Source organism: Caretta caretta, chromosome 15, assembly GCF_965140235.1.
Source record: "Caretta caretta isolate rCarCar2 chromosome 15, rCarCar1.hap1, whole genome shotgun sequence".
NCBI lineage: Eukaryota > Metazoa > Chordata > Testudines > Cheloniidae > Caretta > Caretta caretta.
In genome coordinates this window covers 16,840,413-16,864,281 of record NC_134220.1, presented here as the reverse complement: position 1 = coordinate 16,864,281, position 23,869 = coordinate 16,840,413, and the positions used below count along the sequence as shown (strand labels likewise).

Genomic DNA, 23,869 nt, shown 5'->3' with positions numbered 1-23,869 from the left:
TCCTGATCATACTTCATGGGCTATGGAACATGTCGAAGTATGGCTGTACACCGAGCAAAATGCTGCATTGTACAGAAAGGGAGTTTGGTCTAGTCAGTGGATAGGCCATGGATGGGAGGAGTCAGGATACTTCGGTTCTCTTCTCAACACAGCCGCTGAAGGTACTGAGCCACTGTAGCTGGGGCACCGGCAGCTCATGTAGACATTCGCATTAGCTATAATCTAGCTAGCTTGCTAAAAATAGAAGTCAGGATGCTATTGTGGCCTTCCTTCTGTTTTTAGTGAGCTAGCAAGAGCACTTAGTTAGCTTGGGTATGTCTGCATGCGCTGCCAGTCGCGCTGCCAGTCACAGTGCCCCCCTCCAGCTGCAGTGGAGCCTTAGTTTGGGAGAATGTTTTCAGCTACGTCTGAAACTGGGGCCATGAAACCCACAGTGTGGATTTCCCAAGGAGGAAAGGGATGACATTGGCAAAGTTAGAGTTAGAACTGGCAAATGACTAAGGAGGAGACCAGATCTGCTCTCTGTGGTATGGACAGATATAACTGCTTATGTCAGCAGCAAAAATATGTTTTTATTGCCTTTCACTTCAATTAGCCCTACAGAGCCAGGGGAAGGAGCTGAATTCTTTAACTAAGTTCCAACTGCATGTCCAAATTGTCAGATTAATTTAGGGCAGAATTCAGGCCACAGAATTTTTATTACTAAGTCATAACGTGCAAAACTCTCTGCTGACTATCAGATATCAGCTTGACTTTCAAGGGAGTTTATAACTTATTTTCACTGTGATGTGAGCACATTTCATCTGGAGCCATCATAGTACAGTAAAACCTGGAACCCTCACAGTACCATTTTAAATTGCTTTTCAGGAACATGTTTGAAATCTTGGACAAAACCAAAAACAATGCCAAATAAAATAGCTTCATGGTTCTGAGCTTACTACAAAAGGAGAGAACAGACCACAGGAGGCCAGCAAAGAGGTCTTTGCTATAACCCAACAAAGAGGGAAGCAATGTGTACAGCAAGGTCTTAGCAGTTTATCAGTTCAACAAGAACAGTTTTTCAAGTGTTAAAAGTGAATTTTAACCAAAGAAGTAAAAGATAACTTGTAGTCTAAAATAACCTTTGTACCTCAAGAATCAGTGATGCACAAGGAATGAAACTATTGAAACTAAGATGCATTGACTTGTTTGCAGAAGGGTAAGTAACAGGATCAAAATATAAAACTTCTATTTTCTCTGTATTAATAATAGCTAGTGCATTTGCCTACACAGCCACTGCAGTCCTGTTATGTGACTCGTTTCTTTGTAAAGCGCTGTGAGATACTTTAAGTGTGAAATGTGCTCTATAAAACCAAATTCAGTTGTAAAACTTTTGAGTGCTCTAGTCAGGCTTAAAAGCTTCCCTTCCACCTCCTCCCCTGCTCCATCCTCGCAGGGGAATGATATGACTTATTGTACCATATACCGATGTCTAACTGTGCATTAAAGAAAAATGACCTTGAACTTTTGAGAGACAGAAATTTTATGTAATAAAACTGCCTGTCAACTTAAAAACCAACCTCACCTCCGCATAGTTTGGAATCTAGTATCAGTCCAGCTATTGTTTGCTTTGGAGCCAGGGAGAAGATGATCACTAACCGACTTAGTTTCAGATGATCAGCATGAACAATGATTGCTGCACAGAGGGAGACAAACCATTTTTACTTCAGCCTCCTGGGCCATTAGTGTGTCGCTGAATGCCCCGAGTCTTGCTCACAGGAGACACTGGCAATATTTGAAATTCCCATGTTCATTTAGGGCTAAACTGTGTCTCATCCTTGCCCAGGATGAGGAAGATGCAATGAGCATCCTCCCCCTGTGCCAGGGTTGGCCACAATTGCCATCTTTGTGGTCTCCAGGGCACCGGGGCTGCATCCTGCTAATATGCCCCCTGTGGGCACAAATTGCACCAAAAGTGGTGGGCAGGAGGTGAGGCCCTAGCTTTGCCCTCCCTCCACATCAAACAGCTGGCCAGCTGCAGAAGGGTGCACATTAGACACGCTCTCCATCCATGCCAAGGAACTCTCCAGGAGGCACAGCGCCTCCTAAGGCCCCTTCATGGGCAGTGCAGCTCTGCAGCAATCCCAGCGTTAATAATAGCCCAGTCTGGCACTAAGAAAGTGTGTGGGTTTCTAAAATGCCATTTTTGAATTATTGACCCCACTGAACGCACAGGTGAAAGAATATACTTTTACTTGCATGAAATATTCTGTAACCATGGCTCTCTGACATCCATCCAATTCCCTCAATCCTCTCCCCCCGCCCCCCCCCCCCCACTGGTTGGTTTGAAAAGAAGCCCTCAGGGCTAGCATGGAGCGTAATGTACTTTCTGATGGGTAAATAGTGGCATGGGAGGGGGGGCGGAACTTGTTACAAAAGCATTGCTGATGTTTTTAATGGGTGTCAGACGTTCTAAAAGAAGTTCGGAGAATTTGCTGTTGCCTTTGCAAGGAAAGGTTTAGGGAAAGTTCAAATTCTCAAACTTTTACTCCTGGGTGACATTGGGTGGAAGAGTCTGACATTTCATGACCGTCCTTGCCCTGAACTACTTGCAGTCTAAATAGACGAGGTGGACATAGGGTGGCAGGAGAAACAGAGGCATAGAAAGGTGAGGTGATTTGCCCAATGTCATACAGCAAGTCAGTAGCACAGCTGAGATTAGACCCTGGGTGTCCTGATTCCCAGACCAGCACTCTAGAGCATGCTGACAATCATGTAGATGACCTTCCCCATTCCAGACACTGTCATTTTTTCATGTTGACACTGCATTCAGATGCAATACCAGAAAGAATATTTAATGAGTTCTGCTTTGAGACCTTTGAAATCGCAATCATCAAAGCTGTGATCATGATCAAGCACATAATTACATCATGTCCTGCTGAGAGCTTAAAAAATGATGAGGGAAAAGCTTCTGCTAAGACTCTTGTAACAAACGTGCAAGGTCAGGAACATGAAAAGATCTGGAGAAGGGGTTATGCTTTAGCTAGTTTCCCAAATGACTTTTAAACACTTAGCAATGGAGGTTTTTGACTTCCCCTGAAAATATGGGGTTCCTGTTCCTTCTTGGTGGTACCCTATGTATCCCAAATACGGAGAGTGTAAAATGTGGCTGCACTATCCGTAAGCATGAAAAGGCAGCCAATGGGCTTAGGAGCCGAGATCAGTGACAAAGATGACTATGGTGCTGGATACATCGTGTGTGCTGGGACTTCTCAAGAAAAGAACAACATATGAATGTTAAGAGCATGAGACCTAATCCCACTTATTCCATTAAATGAAGTCTACTCCAAGAGGAGAACATTTTCCTTTGAGTTATGGGTAGGTTATAACATTTAATATGCTCAGGAGGGCACATACAACTCCCAGATTTGTACAACCCTGTAAGGCTTTCCTTAGTAGGGACTGTGTGTTTAGGGTTTAATGCAACAACCAGCTTCCCTTCCGAGTTTTACCCACCCACCCACTGAAAACAAAACTGAAACGGAATCTAGTGGTGAGAAATTTTAAAGCATTTTCACACATGGCCAGACACGACCCTCCCTAGACTGTGCACTGATGAGATGGTGTCCCTGACCTACCTGAAAGTCAATGCTTCCAATTTCTAAATCCAACTGTTAACCAGCTAGCAAGAGAGGCCAGCCCAGTCAGAGCCTCCCAGCTGTGTGTTTGTAAATGTTTAAAAACTGATGTAGATGCTAATGGGATGGAAAATGCATGCATTGAATATACATCTGATGATGCTTATTGCAGAGTTCACGACACTGTTTGTTTTTCAAGCTCCATACAGATATGAATAGCTTTTACGTAGAATTATCTACTTTTACCTAAAATCTATAAAATGTCATTTTAAAAACTAACCTCTTTTCATCCAAAAGTCACTATATAATTGCATAATTTTATCAGATTTTTTTTTAAAAAATGAACTAAATAAAAATCCTGTCCCTAACAATATGGCTTTCACAAAGAAGGGGTTCTTGCCATCTTTTTTTAATTGTGGGGAAGTGCAGTGGTTTGAGCAGCTCTCAGAACCCCAAATGCTGCTCTGTGTGGATATGTTGGCACTGCCAAGAAAAACTCCCAGCGGTGAGTCTCAGAGCCCGAATCGACTGACTCAGGTTCAAGGGGCTCAGGCTGATGGACTAAAAGGAACAGTGTAGATGTTCACGCTGGAGCTCGAACCCTGAAACCTGATGTGAATGGGGCCCCAGCCCAAGTAGGAATGTGTAGTATTAGCCCACAGCCCAAGCCCTACAAGCCTAGTCAATTGACCTGGGCTTTGAGACTCACTGTAGTGTATACATGCCGATGTGCATGCTTTCTTTGCTGTGTTCCTTTCAGATAGCCTCTGTTGCTTCTATGCTCTGGAATCTCTCAGCATGACTTTCTTGAAGGCTTGTGAATCTGAATCATGACGTTACTGAGGACAGATTGTGATTTGGGGTGCTCTGAAACATTTCCATGTTCTGTATCTGGAAGACTGTCTGTGTGCTTCCTCCATATATCTGACCAAAGAATCTCATCCATAGCTACCAATCTGGGCCCCGATCCTGCTTAGCTTCACTACTGTGAATAAACCCATTTGCACACGTGTGTTTGCAGGACTGGGGCCTTCGCTACCTCTCTCTGATTATATTCTCTCTTTCCACAGCTCTATCCAAATTAAATTTAACAGTGATCTAGAACTGTTTCCAAGGGATCTATATGTTCACGGACAAAGTTGTTCGTGTCTATTTTGCCTATGATTATTGAGCATTTAAGCGAGTCAGTCAAACAGCAAGTATGTTGGTTTCTGTTGTCACATTTAGCATTAGCCTTTCCATTTAAAAAAAAATTGTTGGTAACATTTGTGGCAACACTTGTAGCTTTGGGATCAACCCTCTACTTGGAAGGAACTTGGGCCTGAAGGGAGTGAGAGGAGGTCTCTCTCCTTTATGGGAGAGAAGGGGGAGGAGGGGCGGGAGAAGGAGGAAGGTGAGATAAGTAGGCAAGGGTAATGTGAAATTGGTTTTGATAAAGCATTTTGAATTTGACACAGCCAGAGACAGAAGCTGGTGAGAAGATTGAATGAGGATATGGTTGGAGCCAGTGTAGGGGCTGATGATAATTTTAGCAGGGTTGGTTGTGTGTAGAGTGGAGTGTGAGCAGAGGTAAAAAGCAGGGATATTGGAGAGGACAAAGTTACAGTAATCAAGGTACTTGGGCAAGGGGTTCAGAGGTGTCCTTCTGAGTTTGTATTTGTATTACAGTAGTGTTTATAGGTTCTAATTGTGTCCTGGGCCCCATTGAGGCAGTCCCTTCCCCCAAAGAGCGTTGTCTAAATAAAGACATACAATGGGTAGCAGGGAGAAACTGAGGCAGAGACATGCAGTGACCTGCCCAAGGTCACACAGCAGGTCATTGGCAGAACCAAAGTCTCCTGAGTCCCAGTCTGGTGCTCTATCCTTTAGACCACTCTGCTTCCCAGTCACCAGGAAAGTGAAAATTGTAATATCAAACTGGTAACTTTATTTTTATAGTCACCTGCACTCATAACTGCTTAAAGCACTTAAACTTCCTTTCTCCTATAAACCTTATGTTTTTCGCAGATGTTGCTCTTTGATCAGGATACTTTGAGGATAGACCTGAAATGCCCATTCTCTACAGAGAACTTAAAGGTGGTTTTGTATTCACTCTGCCTCCACACTGACTTGGAAGCAACTTGATGCTGAAAAGATATTTTGTTCCGGTTATAAGGAGATGTTTCCATTGTCCGACAGCAGTAGAGTGGATGTAATAGAGAGGGGTTTAGAAGCACAGACCTTCCTTTGGGGATGTGTGACATCTTTCATGAAATGCAGAGAAGTACTGAAACTTACTTTTGACTTCAGAAGTTGAAGTGGGAACTAATTGGCAGTTTCAAACAGTGAACAGGATTGGAGGATGTATTTGGATCTGCATACAGTAGCTTACTAAACATCGAGCAAGTTAGCAGCTTCCCATAAATGCATCTAATTATTAAGTACTTTTGAATACTATTATGTAGATGGGTCTTTTCATAGTACTTGTACCCATTAATACCAAAATGCTTACTGGTGTTTTTTGTCATTATAAAACTTTTCCCAGTGTAAGTCCACAGCACTCTGCCTGTAACAGACCAAATACTAGCCCTAATGAGGAAGCAACAGTGGCCTAGAGTTACTATAGGCTAAGATTCAGGTTGCATGCTTTTTCCCAACACAAAACAGGACTACCTTTTCCACAGAAGTTCTGTATTATCTTTTGAAGGGTCCTCAGCATAGCCATTTCCTCCAGCTTGCATCAGAACACTTCCCTCACTGGTATCCATTGTGAGTCTGAAGTGACTCCACTGTGACTCTGAATTTACTCCAGTGTGTGATAATGAAGGGCAGAATGTGATCCCTTCTCCTTCTTTGGTATGGCAGCATGGAAGGTCGACATCCAAATTTGTCATCCACTTAGTGGCTTTCAGTGACGTGGAAAGAAGTAAGGCTTTCCCTCTAGAGAATGATTTTAGATTAGGATTAGGTGTGCCATGGTTTGTATATCTTCTCCACATTTGCATATCAGGCTGTCCTTCATTTTCCATTTGTGTAATAGGTAATTGCAACACTCGTGTGAGGTAGTGATGTGATTCACTGGAAGCCAAAGGATGCGGAGTTCTGTTCACTCTGGTTGCCTGGTGCAAACTTCCAGAAATCAGGAGCAAGTGAATTAATATTTATGTTTTGAAATGAAAGAGTCAAAGTGAACTCCCTGAAGCATGAGTAACCTAGAAAGAAGCTTTTCAAACCATAAAGTTAGCTGCCAAGCATGGGATGATGTGTAGATTTTGAAAGATCTGTTTTGTTTTCTAAGTTGCCTTTCCCCAGGCACTGAAGATAAAACTCAAAGAACCAGCCTGTCAGGGTGAGATCCTGACAGGTGCCAGCCCTAGCTGAAATATTGTCTGCCTAACTGCATCTGTTGAGGCTCTTAGACAGCGCCCATCACTGTGGAATCTAAGTACCATGTCATGGGTGTACGTGCTTTTTAAACAGGAATAGAAAGTCCCTGGTGAACCAGTGAGTGTTTGAAATGTGATCAGCAGAGGTCCCATAGTTCTGTCCCAGTCCGCACACAATTCCTTTTCTCCGAATTCCCAAGTGACATTTATTTTCTTCACACTGGGGCAAAATATCAAATTGTAAATAGCACCATCTGTGAACAAAGGCAAAGGGCCCAGAACTGCAAGGCGCAGTGCACTCCCAGAGTCCATTGACCTCTCACGGGCCTTTTGAAAGCCAGAATGCCTCTGGAGGCCCAGTGGAGTGCAGGGAGTGGCACCATTTACAGCAACCGTTCAACAGGTGTAGCCAGCAGTTTTCCCCCAAAACACAACTGCCCTGGGGCACAGAGAGGCTGTGGCCCCTCTCTGTAATCTCCCCATCTCAGGTCACTTGCGCTGCCAACATTGCTAGCTGCTACTCTTTCCTTTTCCTGGCTGAAAGCCAGTTTATGCTGCCTCACCCCTATGTGGGCGCACTACTGTGAGGAAGGGCTCTCTATGCGCACTTCTCCTCCTAGCTCACTCTTGTGATGATGGCAAAACTCAGACTTTGTGTTGTGGGCTTCTTGAGTGCACATGTGAGTTTGATTGTTTATTTAGTTGAGGCACCAGCATAATGTGTCTTTGCTTTCCCATGCCCTCCATGTGTGTCTCTCTCAATCTCTCCTTTCCTCCTGTCCCATTTTGGGGTGCAATTCAGACCAGTGAGAGGTTGTCATTGCCTGCTCTGTAATCCAGGGTGCCTTCAGTGCTCTGCTGCTCTGGCTCACAGCCCAGACACCAACAACCAGCAGAAAAGCATTCAGTTCCCTAAGTATCTGTGTGCTGTGCAACCCTGGTACAGCGCTCTGACCCCAGCTGCCTACCTACAACACAGCAGCCCCACCTGATCTCCACCTGCCTTTGCTACTACTGGCCACGTGACCCCAGCCCCAAATTTCCCCAAAACTATCTGCCCTGAAATGTCCAGCCCTCATTCACGGGAGTAATAAGGTCCATTGCTGCTTTAAAGAGCTGAAAACACAGCTGTTTGTTGCCTTAACTGGAGTTAACAATCACTGCAGTTCAAACACAGTACTGGGTTGGTTTAGATCAAGAGTAAAACAAGTTTATTAACAAAAGAGAGAGATTTTAAGTGAGCTCAAGTACGAGAGATAAAGACAAAAATAGTTACAAGCAAATGAATGTAAAATATGCTTTCTAGTGGCTAAGGCTTGACTTAACTCACTATGGCTTTTCGAAGAAATCTATCTTGAACTAATCTTTCTTCTTCCCAACAATGGCTGACTTTCTGTCAGTCAAGACCTTCCACATAAGTACAAGGTAGCTGGTTCCCCTTTGTCTTCATGGGTGAATGATCTTTGCCTAAGCAGGTTTCTCACCTATGTTCAGTGCCCAGAGACTTCAACCTCTCTGGTTGAAAGAACCATCTTTCTCAGCTTGCAATAGTCCGGTCCCTTGTGTCTGTTCAGTGATGTATCCCAACATGGCTTCTCCTCTCTCTTTATATCTTCCCCAACACACTGTTTTGTCCCCAGACTCAGGATGACCTCATGCTATTCTTCCGTTTCTGTGGACTTCCCATTCCCCAGCTGATTCACATGTAAAGAGTCTTCCATTGTTTTTGGTCACACCTTGCTTAATGGTGGATCACTTCCTTCCCACCTGTCTGGGAGAAAACCTGTTTCTCCTTTTATTTGGTCACAGATCATAAAGCATAATATCAATGAGTATTCATAATTCCTCAAAGTGTTTAATATAGATATTTTCCAGTTATATTGGTCACTAGTATGTCATTAGCTTTTATAAAAGACCTTACCTGATAATTTTTATAACACAGAAATATAGTATACAATCATTTGATTCAATTACTTATCATTTGAGGTTCAGACCCCCACAAAAGGCTATCTTCCCCATTCGCGAGGTTGATGGCTTTGTCTGCCTTTTATGTGAATGTGCCTTCTTCGTCTCTGATGACGGCAAGCAAACACACGTTCCTTTGCCTAGGCAGACTGGGTTTATGCATTGCTTGCCAAACGTTTTAAGAACGTAATTCTAGGTCAGCGAATCAAACTTGATTTCTACCAAAAGGCAGTTATGATCGAAAGGGTGATGGCACCTCTCTACTCAATTCTGTAAGTCTGAGTCACCTCTGATGGGTTTTGTGAGGGAAAATAAGTGTTTTCCCATTTGTTTTAGGAAAAAATCCTCTCATGATTTCTAGACACAGATAGAAACAACTTTAAAACCACATCAACTGACTCAATATCAACTACTAACAATAAAGAATTCCTCAGTCAAGCTCTCCTCCACCACACCCCTTTCTCCCCCCATATCCTATCCACCCCTGGAGAGCCTGAAAAAATAGATAGGACTTGAAGTGTATCCTAAAAGTCATTGCACCGAAGTTCCATCAAACCACAGGGGAAGAAAGTTTCCGTGTTCACTTGTATGAAGTGTCGATTTTTTTCAGCATAATCTGATTACTGCATTTTTCTGGGTAGCTGGTATGTTGCTTTCTTTGAAGGCTGCATTAATGACTTCATTTAGCATGGAGTCCCCAGGTGTTCTTGGTTTGTACTCAAGGGTGGTGGGCAGACATCCATCAGAGCTTCCAGGTTTTCTGCTTGTGTAGGTGGCCCAAACTCCAGCAAGGCAGATGGGCCAGGCAATGTTCTTGGTTTGTTTTTTGCAGTCGCTGCAATTGCTGGGTCTGACTGAACAGGAGGGGTGACAAAATAGAGCTGTGTGGCATACCGCACATGAGGCGCGAACCTTCAGGGCAAATGAGCAATCACCAGACACTACCATCTGGGTCCTTTCAGGGAGAAAAGAACAGAGCCATTCAAGTGTGACTCTTCCTATTCCTGCCAGGGGCCACAAATATGTCAAAAACATCCTTGGTCAATAGTAACAAAGATAGCTTATAGATAAAATATGTATTTTATAATCAGCATGGACATCTGATCTTCGTATACCAACAGGAGATCATCAGCTAACAAAACCATTCTAATCTCCATGCCATGCCCCAGACTGAAAAAGGGTCAGGAGATTCTGTGGGTTAGGAAAGGATCCTGGGCCTGATTGAAAAGGGTCAGGATTGGGCAGAGGGAAAGGTGTGATAACTGGCAAAATTGTCAGTGTCAAGAAACCTTGAGCATGGGCCAAATTGCCACTCTCTAGGTCATCTTGCCCTTCTGAAAAGAGGCATTGATAATTCACACCACTAATGAATCCAGTTTGATCACTAGATTTTATCAGCTGTCAGGACAAGCATGGGTCCAAATCAAAAGTTGCAGGAAGATGCTCCCAAGTACTTGGGAGTGAGACTGGCTGGAATGCAGAAGATTTTGCATTTGTAACTTTCTTACCTGCCCCTCGCCCCCACTCCCATACATTGATCTGAAGTCATTGAGGTCACCATCCTGATCAGACTTGATCCTCAAAATAAATAGAAAACTCTTCACAGCAGGGGAATAATTGCCTCTTCATGCATGAATCATAGAATATCAGGACCAATCCCCAACTAAATCATCCCAGCCAGGGCTTTGTCCAGCCTAACCTTAAAAATATCTAAGGAAGGAGATTCCACCACCTCCCTAGGTAACACATTCCAGTGTTTCACCACCCTCCTAGTGAAAAAGTTTTTCCTAATATCCAACCTAAACCTCCCCTACTGCAACTTGAGACCATTACTTCTTGTTCTGTCATCTGCTACCACTGAGAACAGTCTAGATCCATCCTCTTTGGAACCCCGTTTCAGGTAGTTGAAAGCAGCTATCAAATCCCCCCTCATTCTTCTCTTCTACACACTAAACAATCCCAGTTCCCTCAGCCTCTTCTCATAAGTCATGTGTTCCAGTCCCCTAATAATTTTTGTTGCCCTCCGCTGGACTCTTTCCAGTTTTTCCACATCCTTCTTGTAGTGTGGGGCCCAAAACTGGACACAGTACTCCAGATGAGGCCTCACCAATGTCAAATAGAGGGGAACGATCACGTCCCTCGATCTGCTGGCAATGCCCCTACATATACATCCCAAAATGCCATTGGCCTTCTTGGCAACAAGGGCACACTGTTGACTCATATCCAGCTTCTCATCCACTGTAACCCCTAGTCCTTTTCTGCAGAACTGCTGCCGAGCCATTCGGTCCCTAGTCTGTAGCGGTGCATGGGATTCTTCCGTCCTAAGTGCAGGACTCTGCACTTGTCCTTGTTGAACCTCATCAGATTTCTTTTGGCCCAATCCTATAATTTTTCTAGGTCCCTCTGTATCCTATCCCTACCCTCCAGCGTATCTACCTCTCCTCCCAGTTTAGTGTCATCTGCAAACTTGCTGAGGGTGCAATCCACACCATCCTCCAGATCATTTATGAAGATATTGAACAAAACCGGCCTGAGGACCGACCCTTGGGGCACTCCACTTGATACTGGCTGCAAACTAGACATGGAGCCATTGATCAGTACCCGTTGAGCCCGACAATCTAGCCAACTTTCTATCCACCTTACAGTCCAAGTTAAGCTAACTCAGATTCACTAGGCTGCTTACCCATAGGTATATGGACTCTGCAACACTAACAGTTTCACACAGTGACATAATGTGTGGTAAACATAGCTATGGGAGAAGGAGATGGATTCTACTCTGGCTGAGGCATCATCAGTAGAATTTTTAGGTTCGTTCCATTTACAGTATCTTTTTCTCTTTGCTGGTGATGCAGGGATTAGAAAGAACCCAGCTTGACTTTCAACCTCTAGGGTGGGTTTGCAGCCTTGTCAGTTAGAGGAAAAAGTCTTTACTTGCAAACAGATCATATTTGATGTGCAGTTAATGAAGAGAGAAACCCTAGCATGTCTTTTTATTTTAGAGAGTCCAAACAATTTTAAAGTGTCATTATTTGAAAATGTTTTGTAGGCAGCACATTCTTTCCCCCTTCCCCTGAAAATGAAACAAATTTTGCTGCCACTGAGAATTAAAAATCCACAACTTTGGCAAGAAAGAAAGCATTAACATTTGATGTACTGTACTTAAAGAATCCAAGGTCAGACGTGAGTCTTCAAGGACTATTCAGGGAAGAAAGTGATTTACATAAACTGTGCATTTTAGTCATCCAGCCAAAAGACTCAGTGCTAACTTTGGAACTGAAGCAGGGTCAGTTGTTTTGTAGTGATGGTGGGACGTTTTTAAAAGATGACTTACAAATGCTGAATGTATGTATTTCAGCAACACTCCCCCTAACCAGAGTAAAGGGAACCTTCAGCATCTCACCCCTCCCCACACCAACCTCACTGGTCGGAATTTCCCTCTCCTCATGCCCCGCTAAGGGGGACGTCACCCTCCCTTACTGAACTACCGTGTTGGGGACCCTCCGTACTTTTCTCAGTTTCAAGTTCCGCTCTCTTCCTGCTGAATATGCTGATGGGACTACGAGCCCCTAAAGCCTCCCTCTCCTGATTAGTGGGCAGAGAGAGGGTTGTTGCTAAAAGCACTTTGAAGCCAGGAGGCCTCACAATATGCACTGAGCACTAGTGGGCACTCAGAATATTGTTGAACTAACCCACTTCTAATGTTACTTTGCAGGTGTCAGGGTTCCCTCCCCACTCTGAACTCTGGAATGTAGATGTGGGGACCCACATGAAAGACCCCCTAAGATTATTTCTACCAGCTTAGGTTAAAACTTCTCCAAGGCACAAATTCTTCCTTGTCCTTGGACAATATTGCTGCCACCACCAAGTGAGTTAGACAAAGTTTCAGGAAAAGGACCAGTTGGAGTTCCTGTTTCCCCAAAATATCCCCCCAAGCCCCTTCACCCCCTTTCCTGGGGAAGCTTGGGAATAACATACCAACCAAATAGGTAAACAAGGTGAGCACAGACCAGACCCTTGGGTTTTCAGGACACTAAAACCCAATCAGGTTCTTAAAAGCAGAACTTTTTATTATAAAGAAAAAAGTAAAAGAAGCACCTCTGTAAAATCAGGATGGAAGGTAATTTTACAGGGTAATAAGATTTAAAACACAGAGGATTCCCCTCTAGGCAAAACTTCAAAGTTACAAAAAACAGGAATAAACCTCCCTCTTAGCATAGGGAAAATTCACATGCTAAAACAAAAGATAAATCTAATGCATTTCCTTGCTATTACTTACAATTTGTAATCTTAGATGCTTATTTCAGGTAGGGTTTTAGGAGATGTTTTTCCTGCCCTGGTCTCTGTCTGTCCCAGAGAGAACACAAACAAACAAAACCTCCCCCCACAGATTTGAAAGGATCTTCTTCCCTTATTGGTCCTTTTGGTCAGGTGCCAACCAGGTTATTTGAGGTTCTTAACCCATTACAGGTAAAGGAGGGATTTTATGCTACCCTTAGCTGTATGTTTATGACAGCAGGTTACTTGGAAAGGGAGAGCAGTATTAGCTTAAAGACTTTGCCTCATGGAAAATGTTGAGTTTCATTGCCACATCTCTTATCTAAATAATGTATACACTCTATATTTTATGTGACTAAAACCAAAACTGAGTGCCTTGTCCTGTGCAGTCTTTTTCTGCTACAAGAGTCTTCTCCCCCCCTCTCCCCTCCATATCCCCGTCTAGTTCTGGATGCCTCTCAGTCTGCTTTATATTCAGACTGACTCATTCTCTTGTCCTTGCGCTTTTCATTTTCTTGGGTATCTCTGATATCTTATTCCATACATTCCAATAGCATCCTTTGTGTGTCTATGGCTTTCATGCCAGTATCTCTTTCCAGTGTGGCTATAGGGGGTAAACTGTACAAGAGCTTGCTTAGTGTTAGAAGTGTTGTATGTAACTTACTAAAATGTTCAGTAAAGTCATACACTCTGGTCTTTGTTTTCTATGTAGAAAAGTCCCTTCTTGATTTTCCCTTACGACTTGAATCTCCTGTATCACATTTTTTGGTAGCTCCTTTCTGCATTCTTCAAAGACTATTCTGTCCTTTTCTTCTGGGATCACAATCTGTACTGGATATAGTGCTGCTGATCAGATCTAACCAGTACCTTCTATTGTAAGAATACCACCTATCCTGATATCTATTGCACCTTGAAGTGAAGGCTGTATGGATTATTCAAGACTTTAGTTTTCTCATCTCTCCTTCATATGCTGCAGCATTTTTCTATCCAAAAGGTATCTCTTCTCCCATCCCTCTCCAGCTTGACATTCTGTATTCTACATTGATCTACAGTGAGCTGCATTTTCCATCTATCATTCTAAGCACTTAGCTGTTAGATCTGACTGCATTTGTGCTACCTTAAACTGCTTCCATTCAAAGAAGCTTGCAAATTTATCTTGATATTCAGGTTGCTTTGTGCACCATGTACTGAAGCACAGAATACAAATTGAATGGCACTGATGTGAATTTTATAAAAACGCTAATCATGTTTTCAGTCCTTTTTAAAAATATATATTCTTCAAGGAGATTTTTCTCAAATGATGTAGTGTAGAACAAAGTATCTTGTTGAACTACTGGAATGTTTGCTGCTTATGTCTTTTGAAAGTGCCCCGGGTTCTATTGAAAATGACCATGAACTCTGGTTTTACAACTGTTTAATTCAAAAACAGTGGATTACATGGTTTGTAATGAAGTTACCAGCCCATTGCTGAAATAGGGCAGAAGTCCAAGATTTGCTGAGTTTCTCTTTTTTTTTTTATTCTGCAAGAATGTTGGTTTCCATTACTGACATGATTGTTTCCTTTTGGCTCATTTGCCTAGTTGCTTAGGGAACCATTCGCTTTCTCTACAAAGTGTACTTTTCTGTGACCTTGCAGAGGAACAGCAGTTCCAGTTTGGGATTCCTCTTGCACCATCTGGTGGTAGCTATTGCAAAAACACTGTTCGAATTGGCTGACGTAGACACCTCAGAAATGGATAACCATCAAGCTACAGTTAGATGTTCTTCAAAGATTGATGGACTCACTATATGGCTTTGCCAGGGTCCCATACACCATCTTTGTATGGAGTGTGCTCCTCTTCTTTGAAACTGTGAGTTGGAGTTTATGCAATGATAGAAAATAAACCAGCAATGCTTTTTTTCTGCTCCAATAACCATTCTTAGGGGTGCAGTCTGTCCTCTCAGCACAGCACATATGTGCATCATTTCCCATGCCTATAGGGACAACTAAACTGCTGAATGGATGAGGGAGAGTATGGCAGTCTTGCTCTGAGAATAATCACCTTGGTTTGGGATTATACGAACATGCCAGGGTAATGTACCTACTACAGTCATTTCCACTATTGCCAGAATGTTGTTTGATATGGGTGCAATATGCACATAGGCATAGATAGGTTTCATGGAGGAATTGATCCGTGACTCAGCAACAGTTCTATGCACAAGACCAGGATGTGATTCCCCCCCCCCCCCCACCACCACCCCGGTTCATCTGTTGTGATGAGATAGAAGTGCTGGAAGTTATACCTTCCACTACCATGTGTGGAAAAAGATGCTTTGAGGTGGTCAACAGTGACCCTATAAAGAGGGGACTGGATTGTTCAGAAGTTGGTAGTTGGATTATAGCACCTTCCCCCTTGGGGTTCGCATTGTGACCAAACATTCATTCCGAACTGATGGCTGTTCGGGGACCATGCATGGTGGTGAAATGCACTTTGTAGTCTCCGTCCACATCACAGGAATTACTACTGTTGTTGGCAGTCTTAGCAAAGAGACTGAGGATTGAGAGGGCCATGGAAACTGAATGCCCTCTTGTCCCTCAAGGTGACCCCTCCAAGACAGGGTTGAGGCACATTGGTGAGATAGTGTTGGGAAGCTTGCATTACTTCTGCCTGGTCTGCTACTCTTCTGTGGATAAGGAGAGAACTGTCAGCCTGGCACCTTGAGCGTGCTAGATCCACATAAAATAGACTCCTCTGCCAACTAAGGAACAATATTAACGGACAGAAGAGAAGCTCATCTGGTCCCCCTCAGTTAGGAAGATGGGACTGCAACAATTGTAAAGAGGGGCTGGCACAAGAGAACCTCAGACTCCCCTGAAAAGGGGGACACAAGCCTGGAGAATAGAAATGTTTTAAGGAGGGAAAGGAATATAATTCCTTAGTAGCTGTTTCCATACAATCCCAGTAACTGCCTGGGGCGCCTCTATACTCGATATGAATGCTTGAGGACCACAATGGCCATGTCACCTGACGTTTCTCCTACCTCCTTAAAACGCCAAAAAAAAAAAAACCCAACAGCCAGTTAACTGACTTCTGTACCTTGGTTTTGGCAATGAAAAGGGTATAGATAAATTTAACTCATGCTTTTCCAGGAAAAAGCTATCTAAGTTCTGGTTCAACACAGCTCTTAAGCACATGCATAAATCTGTTTACTTCAGTGGGATTTAAATATATGCTTCAGCGCTTGCTGAATTGGGGCCATAATTCAAATGACCTTTTAAAGAAGCAAAAGAAAAGCAATTGACATTTTTTTCTTGTTGACTCATTACCAGCTTTAATGATCCTCTTCTTTTTTAGCTCCATTTTTAAAATGGATATAGGCAATTATCCATATATTACACAAGTACCTGGAAAAATAATTAAGATAATCTTGAAATTCAGGAAATCGGTTTAGAAGAGAAGCAGGTGCTTAATGGAGGTGAGACCAGCTGTGCTTCTCGGGACTCTGCAAAAATACTTCAGGGGAAAAAATGTGTGAGGCCTCCACACAGCACTGGAAGGAAATTACAATAATTCAGACAAAATCTATCCTCTGAGTAGCAGAACTGGCTTCTGAGGGACAAAAACTGGAGAAAATAGAAAAGTTTTTTTCAAGTGAAAATAATGTTTAAGAAAAGAGTGAGGTTGAGGAAAATCCTTCAGGCAGAGTGGTGGCATTAGCAATACAAGGCTCTCATCTTTGCTAATGTGCCTGAACTCACGAAGGGCACTCATACTAGTCCTGTTTCAGCAATCCCCCTCATCCTACAAGGCTAGCCAAGCTGGTATGGGAGGGCCTTAGAATAAGCAGTAACGGGCAGGAGAATAAAAATATGAGGGGAGGGGATTAATTGGGGGGGGGGGGGGAGTCATTCACCAAATTGTCTGTAAGTCATTGCACCCCGAGCAGAAATGTATTGGTAATTAATAAAGGAAGTGCAGAAAATTAGACAGAAAAAAAAGGCGGGGGAGGGATGCTCCTACACTCATGCTGGAAATACAGGGAAACAAGCAGGAAAAACAGGAGGCTCTCATGCATGAGGACCAGTAATGACAGAGGCATGGTGGGACACACGTGAGTGGAATGCAAATATCTAAAGGCAGGTTCTGTCTGCAGTAGGTAGGATGTGGAGGGGGGAAATGGAGGTGATGTGGTTACCGTGTATCAATAATACCATGTATCAATAATATAATAATCACTAATGTGAAGAGATGAGGAAGATGAAAGTGTCTGTGTTCAGATAAAGGATACAAAACCTGGCATTGATGATGAGGATAAATTATAAGCTATGTAACTAGAGAGCAGGGGAAGATGAACCTCTCCTGGAATTGTTTCCAAAAATGTCAAAGTTATGACTGCATCTAAAGCAGTGTTCTTAAGTGGACACTGACTGAAGAATTGCCAACTATTTAACCACAGACCACTATGAGCTCCTATACAGACCTGATATCCCTCTTACAATAATGTTTTTTGTGTTGTAACACTATCTTTATCCTTCTGGCTTGTCTGATTTATGTTTAAAGTTAAAATTTCCATAAAAAGATTATCGAAGGTGTCAAAATTCCAATAAATGATCAGTAAGAGAGTTTAATTCCGGAGATTAGCTAATGGAAAAAAGGATACAATCCACATATTGTCAAAGAATATTTTTACTTGATGTCAGAGAGTTCCCTATTTCAAACGTGGAAGCAGCAATACAAGGTCTGGCACGAGGGCAGTGGGGAATTGAGGGTGGAGTGGTCACAAATTTAGTGAATTTGTGGTGCAAATGAATTCTAGAAAGTCACAATAGCAATGAAGTTCTTTTCCCTGCTATAGCAGATTGTATCCACACACCAGTTAGTTAACCTCACAACACTCCCATGAGCTGAGTGTTTTCCTCTTTTATAATTGGGGAAACAAAGGCACAGAATGGTTGAGTGACTTGCATAAGGTTAGTCATTCAGTGTTAGTGGTTCTATTCTTGACAAATCCTGGCTTTCCCAGCCTCCTGCTCTAGCCATTCAGTGATACTGCATCCTGTTAGGACATTACCTCTCTGAAAGGATTGAAATGACATTTAGTGAGCAGTGTAAAATCAGCTGTGGTACGAAGTATAATGTATATAGAGAAAAAAGAGGTAAGAATTTATGCAGTATAAGAGATGAAAGACCAACAAGACCAATAGAATTTAAAAATACAAGGAAGATTTTTTTTAAAAAAAAGTGGTTGAAAAGAAGGTAGTAAAAGACCTGGAATATGAAAAAGGATGATCGTCTTTGGGAAGTGGGTAATTGTAGCGATTGGAGGAAATAGATATAAGGCATGCAAGAATAAAATAAGGGAAGCTAAAAAGAAATATTCCTGTCTAGGGCAGTCAAAGGAGAGAAGAAAGAGTTCTATAAATACACCGAGAGAAATACTAGGGGAAAATACAAAAAGCTATTAGTGACCAGGGGAATAGTTGAAAGAGAACTCCAAAATGCCTAATATTTTAAATAGCTATTTTTTGCTTAGCCTCCAATAAAAAAGGGAATGATATCGCAGAAATGGGAGAACTTGGGACCAGGAAGCAAGGGACTTATTTGAGACAAGAATGATGCTGGAATCAGGGCTTGCCCCCCGGGCAGGTACACACTTGTCCGTGGAACAAATAATGGTCACTGGTTGCTTCAAACCTAGTTTCAGACAAAGAACAGGTGAATCCTTCAGTGGTTTAAAACAATGTCAGAGCAGCCTGGGGTGCAAGTGAAATGCTCAAAAATGTAAAATAAAAAATAAAAGCACATCCAAGCTTTTTATTAAAGCATGGAGCCTAATGTCTAGACCTTGCTATCAGTATGGGGCAAAGGCGGCTTCTCGGGCTGCCACTGAAGGAAATAAAAAAAAAACGTTGAAATTTAGCTCCTCATTGCTGATTGGGATACACACTCAATCTGATCAGCTGTTAACTTGAGTAGATTCACTAGAAGCAAATGAAAAAACTGTAAGCAACCGGTAAAGAACATAGTGGAGGTACAAAAGGAACACACTTCACCCTTCCCTGTCAACCATTTGGGTCCCACTGGCTTTGGGATCTGCTTGGTCTGCAATAGTCCAAATCTCATTCTTCTTTCCCTGGCACTTTTGTGGAGTAGGGGTGGGGAGAGGAGGTAAAATTTAAGGGTGGGGGATTATTTCCTGGCTTGCTGGTGGAGAATTGTGCTGGTGCTATATTTGTTACATGGAAACAGTGCCCTTTCTAGCATTTGTATGAATCTAAATAGATTCAGCATGTTTATGCCAAGACTTAATTATCCCTTTGTCTGTTCTGCACCTTTGTGCTACCTCTCATGTTGTTCATAACACCATGAATGTGTCCCAACCCGCCCTTGTGGTAAACTCTTGAAAAGCAACCTAGTCAGTGTAGTTGGAAAGCTTTACACAGAACATCTTCCTTTCCATGTTTACTCCAGTAGACCCCCTCTTTAGTGTATTGTATCATCCCCATGCTTACCAAAGCACTTCGGGGCATGGATTTTTTTTCTCTGATGTATATTCCATGTACAGTGTCACTCTCCATTGACATTGCATTGGGTTGGCAAGTCCTTTGTACTGGTTACTTGCATAATCTCCTGTCATTAATGTAATGTATCATCCCCACTTGACGACTAGATCTTGGGAGATGGAGAAGAGAAACAGCCTCAAACTACATGACTGCCTATTCCTGACTCATAAATAAGCAATAATGTAATATGGATGTGCTACATAAAAGCCTGTCACTATAGTGAAACATACTCTTAACAATACTACCATAGACAAAAAACACCTGTGATCCTCAGATTTCAATGGGTGCTTATACAAACATCAGTTCATGTAATTAGCATGACAAAACCACTCTAAAGTAAATAAACATCATCCATGTTGTACAGCACCTAGCACCGGGGGGGTGCAGGTCCATGATTAGGGCTCCTAGGTGCTACAGTAGTACACACCATGTATCATAATAACTGTATAAATGAAGACACTGAAGTTACTATCAATAACTTGCCCAAGATCACTTGGGAAGTCTGTGGCAGAACTGGAAATAGATTCCAAATCTTTTTAACTGATTCCAAATCTTTAAGTCCTGTGCCTTACCTAGCAAACTGATGTACTAACTCTGGGAATATTCTTTTAAAGAGTGTTCCATCTACCACAGCCTCTAGATTTAATACAATGCTTGTATATCTCTTCATATCATAATTGAACCAAAATTATTCAGTTGTATTTCTCTCCCACTTTCCAGTTGATGATTCTCATCAATCCAACTTTCCATGGCCACCTTTCAGCAGGCAGGCATGGGAGAGGGGTATATGGTATGATCATGCTGTACACTCCGACTTTGGGCATTATTAATCATGCCTAGAAAGTGACTGAAATTGAGTGTACAAAGCAGTGCAAATTGAATTCACACCCAGCTTAGCAATGCAGGTCTGAATTTGTGCAAACAGACCCAACCTCATGTCACCCGGCTGTGCATACACATGCTCAGTGTGATTAAATACATGGAATCAGAATAACACAAAGACTTCTAAATGTTCAGTGGTGAGGTGGGATCTCCTTCCTGAAAATGAGCAGAGTGAATTTGTGTGCAGGGGCTCTCAAAATTGCAGAGTTAATATGTCCTACTGAGTTCCAGCATGCGCCACTTTCAGCAGGTGGGAATAGAATAAGCTGGGTTTAACTGAAATCCTTATCCTTACTCTGCCAGTGTAGTGTGTTCTGACATGTTTCTCATACATCTTGAAATAAAGACGTGTCAAATATTGATCCATATGTTGCCTCTCCTGTTTTTCCCCCTTCAGGCTTTGAACTGCTCTACCAGCCAGAGGTGGTCCGGCTCTACCTCTCGATCCTCACTGAAAGCCAGAACTTCAACACTTTGGAAGCTGCAGCAGGTGCTTTGCAGAATCTCAGTGCTGGAAACTGGACAGTGAGTCTAGCCTTTTCTTTTGCTTAATCCTAGTCAGAAATTGGTACATAGAAATTCCCTTTAAGCCCTCTAGGTCTGATGTCACTTGATAGCTGGCAAATTGCACTCTGTTACTTTTCTTTTGTGAATCTCTTTTGGAAGAGTTTTAGCTTTTGGTTTGAACAAAGTCTAAATTATTAGCTTTTAGAAAAGGTTTCAGTGTTACACAGAAGTATTTTAAAAATAAAATAGACTTCCATGTATACTTCTGCTGAAATATTCATCAGAGACGTGATCCCGAAGGTTAACAAGCAATGCTAGTCTAAAGTTAAAGAACAAACTCTGTCTCCTTCAGACAGACTAGAATCTCCCCTTTGTGGTATCTGGGTAGAGTTGTCAAGTGCCTAATGATTTTTGAATTTCAGTGAGACTTAGGTGGTAAGTCACTTAGACATTTTTGAAAATTTCACCTTCTGTTTTCACCTGTAAACAGGGAGGCATGAACTCCAAAAAGCCAAACTGGCATCTTTCTAATGTCACTCAAGCAATGTTGGAGATAAGACAGACACTGACAAAACAGAAGTAGAATTGCTTAATTCTGTTGATTCTCCAGTTGTTCTGACATTTCTCATCTTTCCTGTTGTCAGATAAGCTAGATGCCTGGAAGTTCTGTTTGGAATTCGCAAACAGTGTTTGTGAATATTGGCAACTTGCAAAATTGTCATGAGAATTTACTAGGCCAGGCACAAAATCTCCTCTCCCTCTTTACCATGCTGATTGATGGTAACAGATAAAAACTGATGCTCTGGGGAATAAACAACTATTCACTTGCCCCAGGCAAATAGAATTTTGTATGGCTGGAGTGTTGTCATTGCGGTTAAAGGGAATGCAAATCTTAAAATGAGCAAGTGTTACTTTTTAGACCACTTATCTACTGCTGCTTTCATTTGTGGGTTTCTTCAGCAGTGCTTGTTTTTAGAGCTGGGTAACCATATTTACCCCAGGATTGGGTATTGTCCTGATTCATCAGATAACACTGGGAGTCGCATCTCAAAATTGCCACCAAAGCCTTCCCGTAAACCCCCCCGTCCCTCTACAGTGATCAGTCCACTCTTAGCAAAGAATACTGGAATGTCTCTGGACATGACAAAGTGAGGTCATCCACAGCAACTACAAGTCTGCGAAGAGTAAGGTGCTTTTCCCCACTCTAATTTGAACAGGAAGACGCTTTTTAAAATACAAGTATTTACAAACATGCATGAAACAATAGAAACAAGTAATTTTTTTAAAAGATAACAGGAGCTGTACATGTCTTGCTCTTCCCTCTAAGTGACCTCTTTTCTGATGGAGAGGAATAAATTTTCCATTGAGGCATATATAGTAGCCTATACTCTTCCTCTGCTGCTCTTAAATTTTATAGAACAGATGATATTTCTTCCCCAGCCCCCCGCCAGCTATAAGATGAAATACTATCTACCTCCTTTTCGTGCTTGGTGCACAATAGACTTGGATGGTGGGATAAGTCACAGATATGTTGCCATGCAGAGTATAAGGAAGTACTGTTTGCATAAGGGAAAATTCTTCAATTTCATGCTGGAAAAAATCAGACCCCAACACTGAAAGAAATGCAGGAAAATGTGTCTCTAAATTCACAATGTTGTGTGTTGCTTTTCTTCCTGTGTGCTCACAGTGGTCCACGTACATCCGTGCAACAGTGCGAAAGGAGAGAGGCTTACCAGTCCTCGTTGAGCTTCTCCAGTCTGACTCTGACAAGGTTGTGAGAGCTGTGTCAATTGCCCTGAGGAATCTCTCTATGGATCGTCGCAATAAGGACCTCATAGGTACCTTCTGAGCTTCTCTTACAGGAATGTGACCCCATAAACACATGGGCACTGTAAAATTGTTTAGGCTTTTGTCAAGTATTGAAGCTGAGGTTTATTCTGCATACAAATTCCATTTGCGTTATATAGGAGTCTTGTGCATGCCCCAAGTGAAGAATTGCCATTTGAAAATTAAGTTTCAGCCCATCCAGTTTCCATACATGCACATAGTGTGATTTAATGGAAATGAATCTTTACTTTGCAGTAGATCTCAAAATAATTTGCAAAAATATAAAGGCTTTTTGATTTGATATGATTCCCCCTCTGGCCCCCTTTGCTCTGTCAATGAACCCTGCCTCACCTCTCCCACTTCCAGCCTTTTACCTTCTCCTGTGCTATCCCCTGTATCGAGAAGCCCGGTACCCAAGTGCTCTCCATTCAGATCATCACCCTTAAAACTCAGCTTCTCTGCAATGCTCCCCAACTCTAATCCACATTAGCAAAAATGCACTCACTACTCATTAAATGGAAGTGGCAGAAGCTGAGCTCCAAATTAAAGCCTTTGTGTGGGTCTCCCAGTATATTTCCTGGGCAATTTTCCCGATCTGTTTAAACTGTAACCTCACCAAGCAAGAAAATGTTTGTGCTGCATACAGAGCACAGATGCTGATGCTTAATCAATACAAATCTCCAATTCTACTTTAATACGCCTACGTTTCATAAAAACCACGTCCAGTGTAGAGCTGTAGCTACCAAATGGTACAAACACACATCTGAGAGTAATGGGCCCAGGACACCGAGGCTTTACTTCAGTGCTGCATAGCATGAAGGCCAAATGGACGTTCTTACCTTTCAGGGGAAGGTTAATATATGCACTGTTGCATACCTTGCCCCTGC

General features: G+C 42.4%; 1 protein-coding gene across 18 annotated transcripts in view; it reads left to right on the top strand.

Moving 5' to 3' along the window:
- Positions 1-23,869, top strand: part of ARVCF (ARVCF delta catenin family member) — a 446,960-nt gene that overhangs the window by 399,698 nt on the left and 23,393 nt on the right. For all 18 annotated transcript variants that reach the window (XM_048822053.2, XM_048822054.2, XM_048822067.2 and 15 more), the window contains 2 exons: positions 21,046-21,173; positions 22,843-22,993. In XM_048822053.2, the coding sequence (XP_048678010.2) occupies positions 21,046-21,173; positions 22,843-22,993 (279 nt within the window). The remainder of the gene's footprint in view (positions 1-21,045; positions 21,174-22,842; positions 22,994-23,869) is intronic.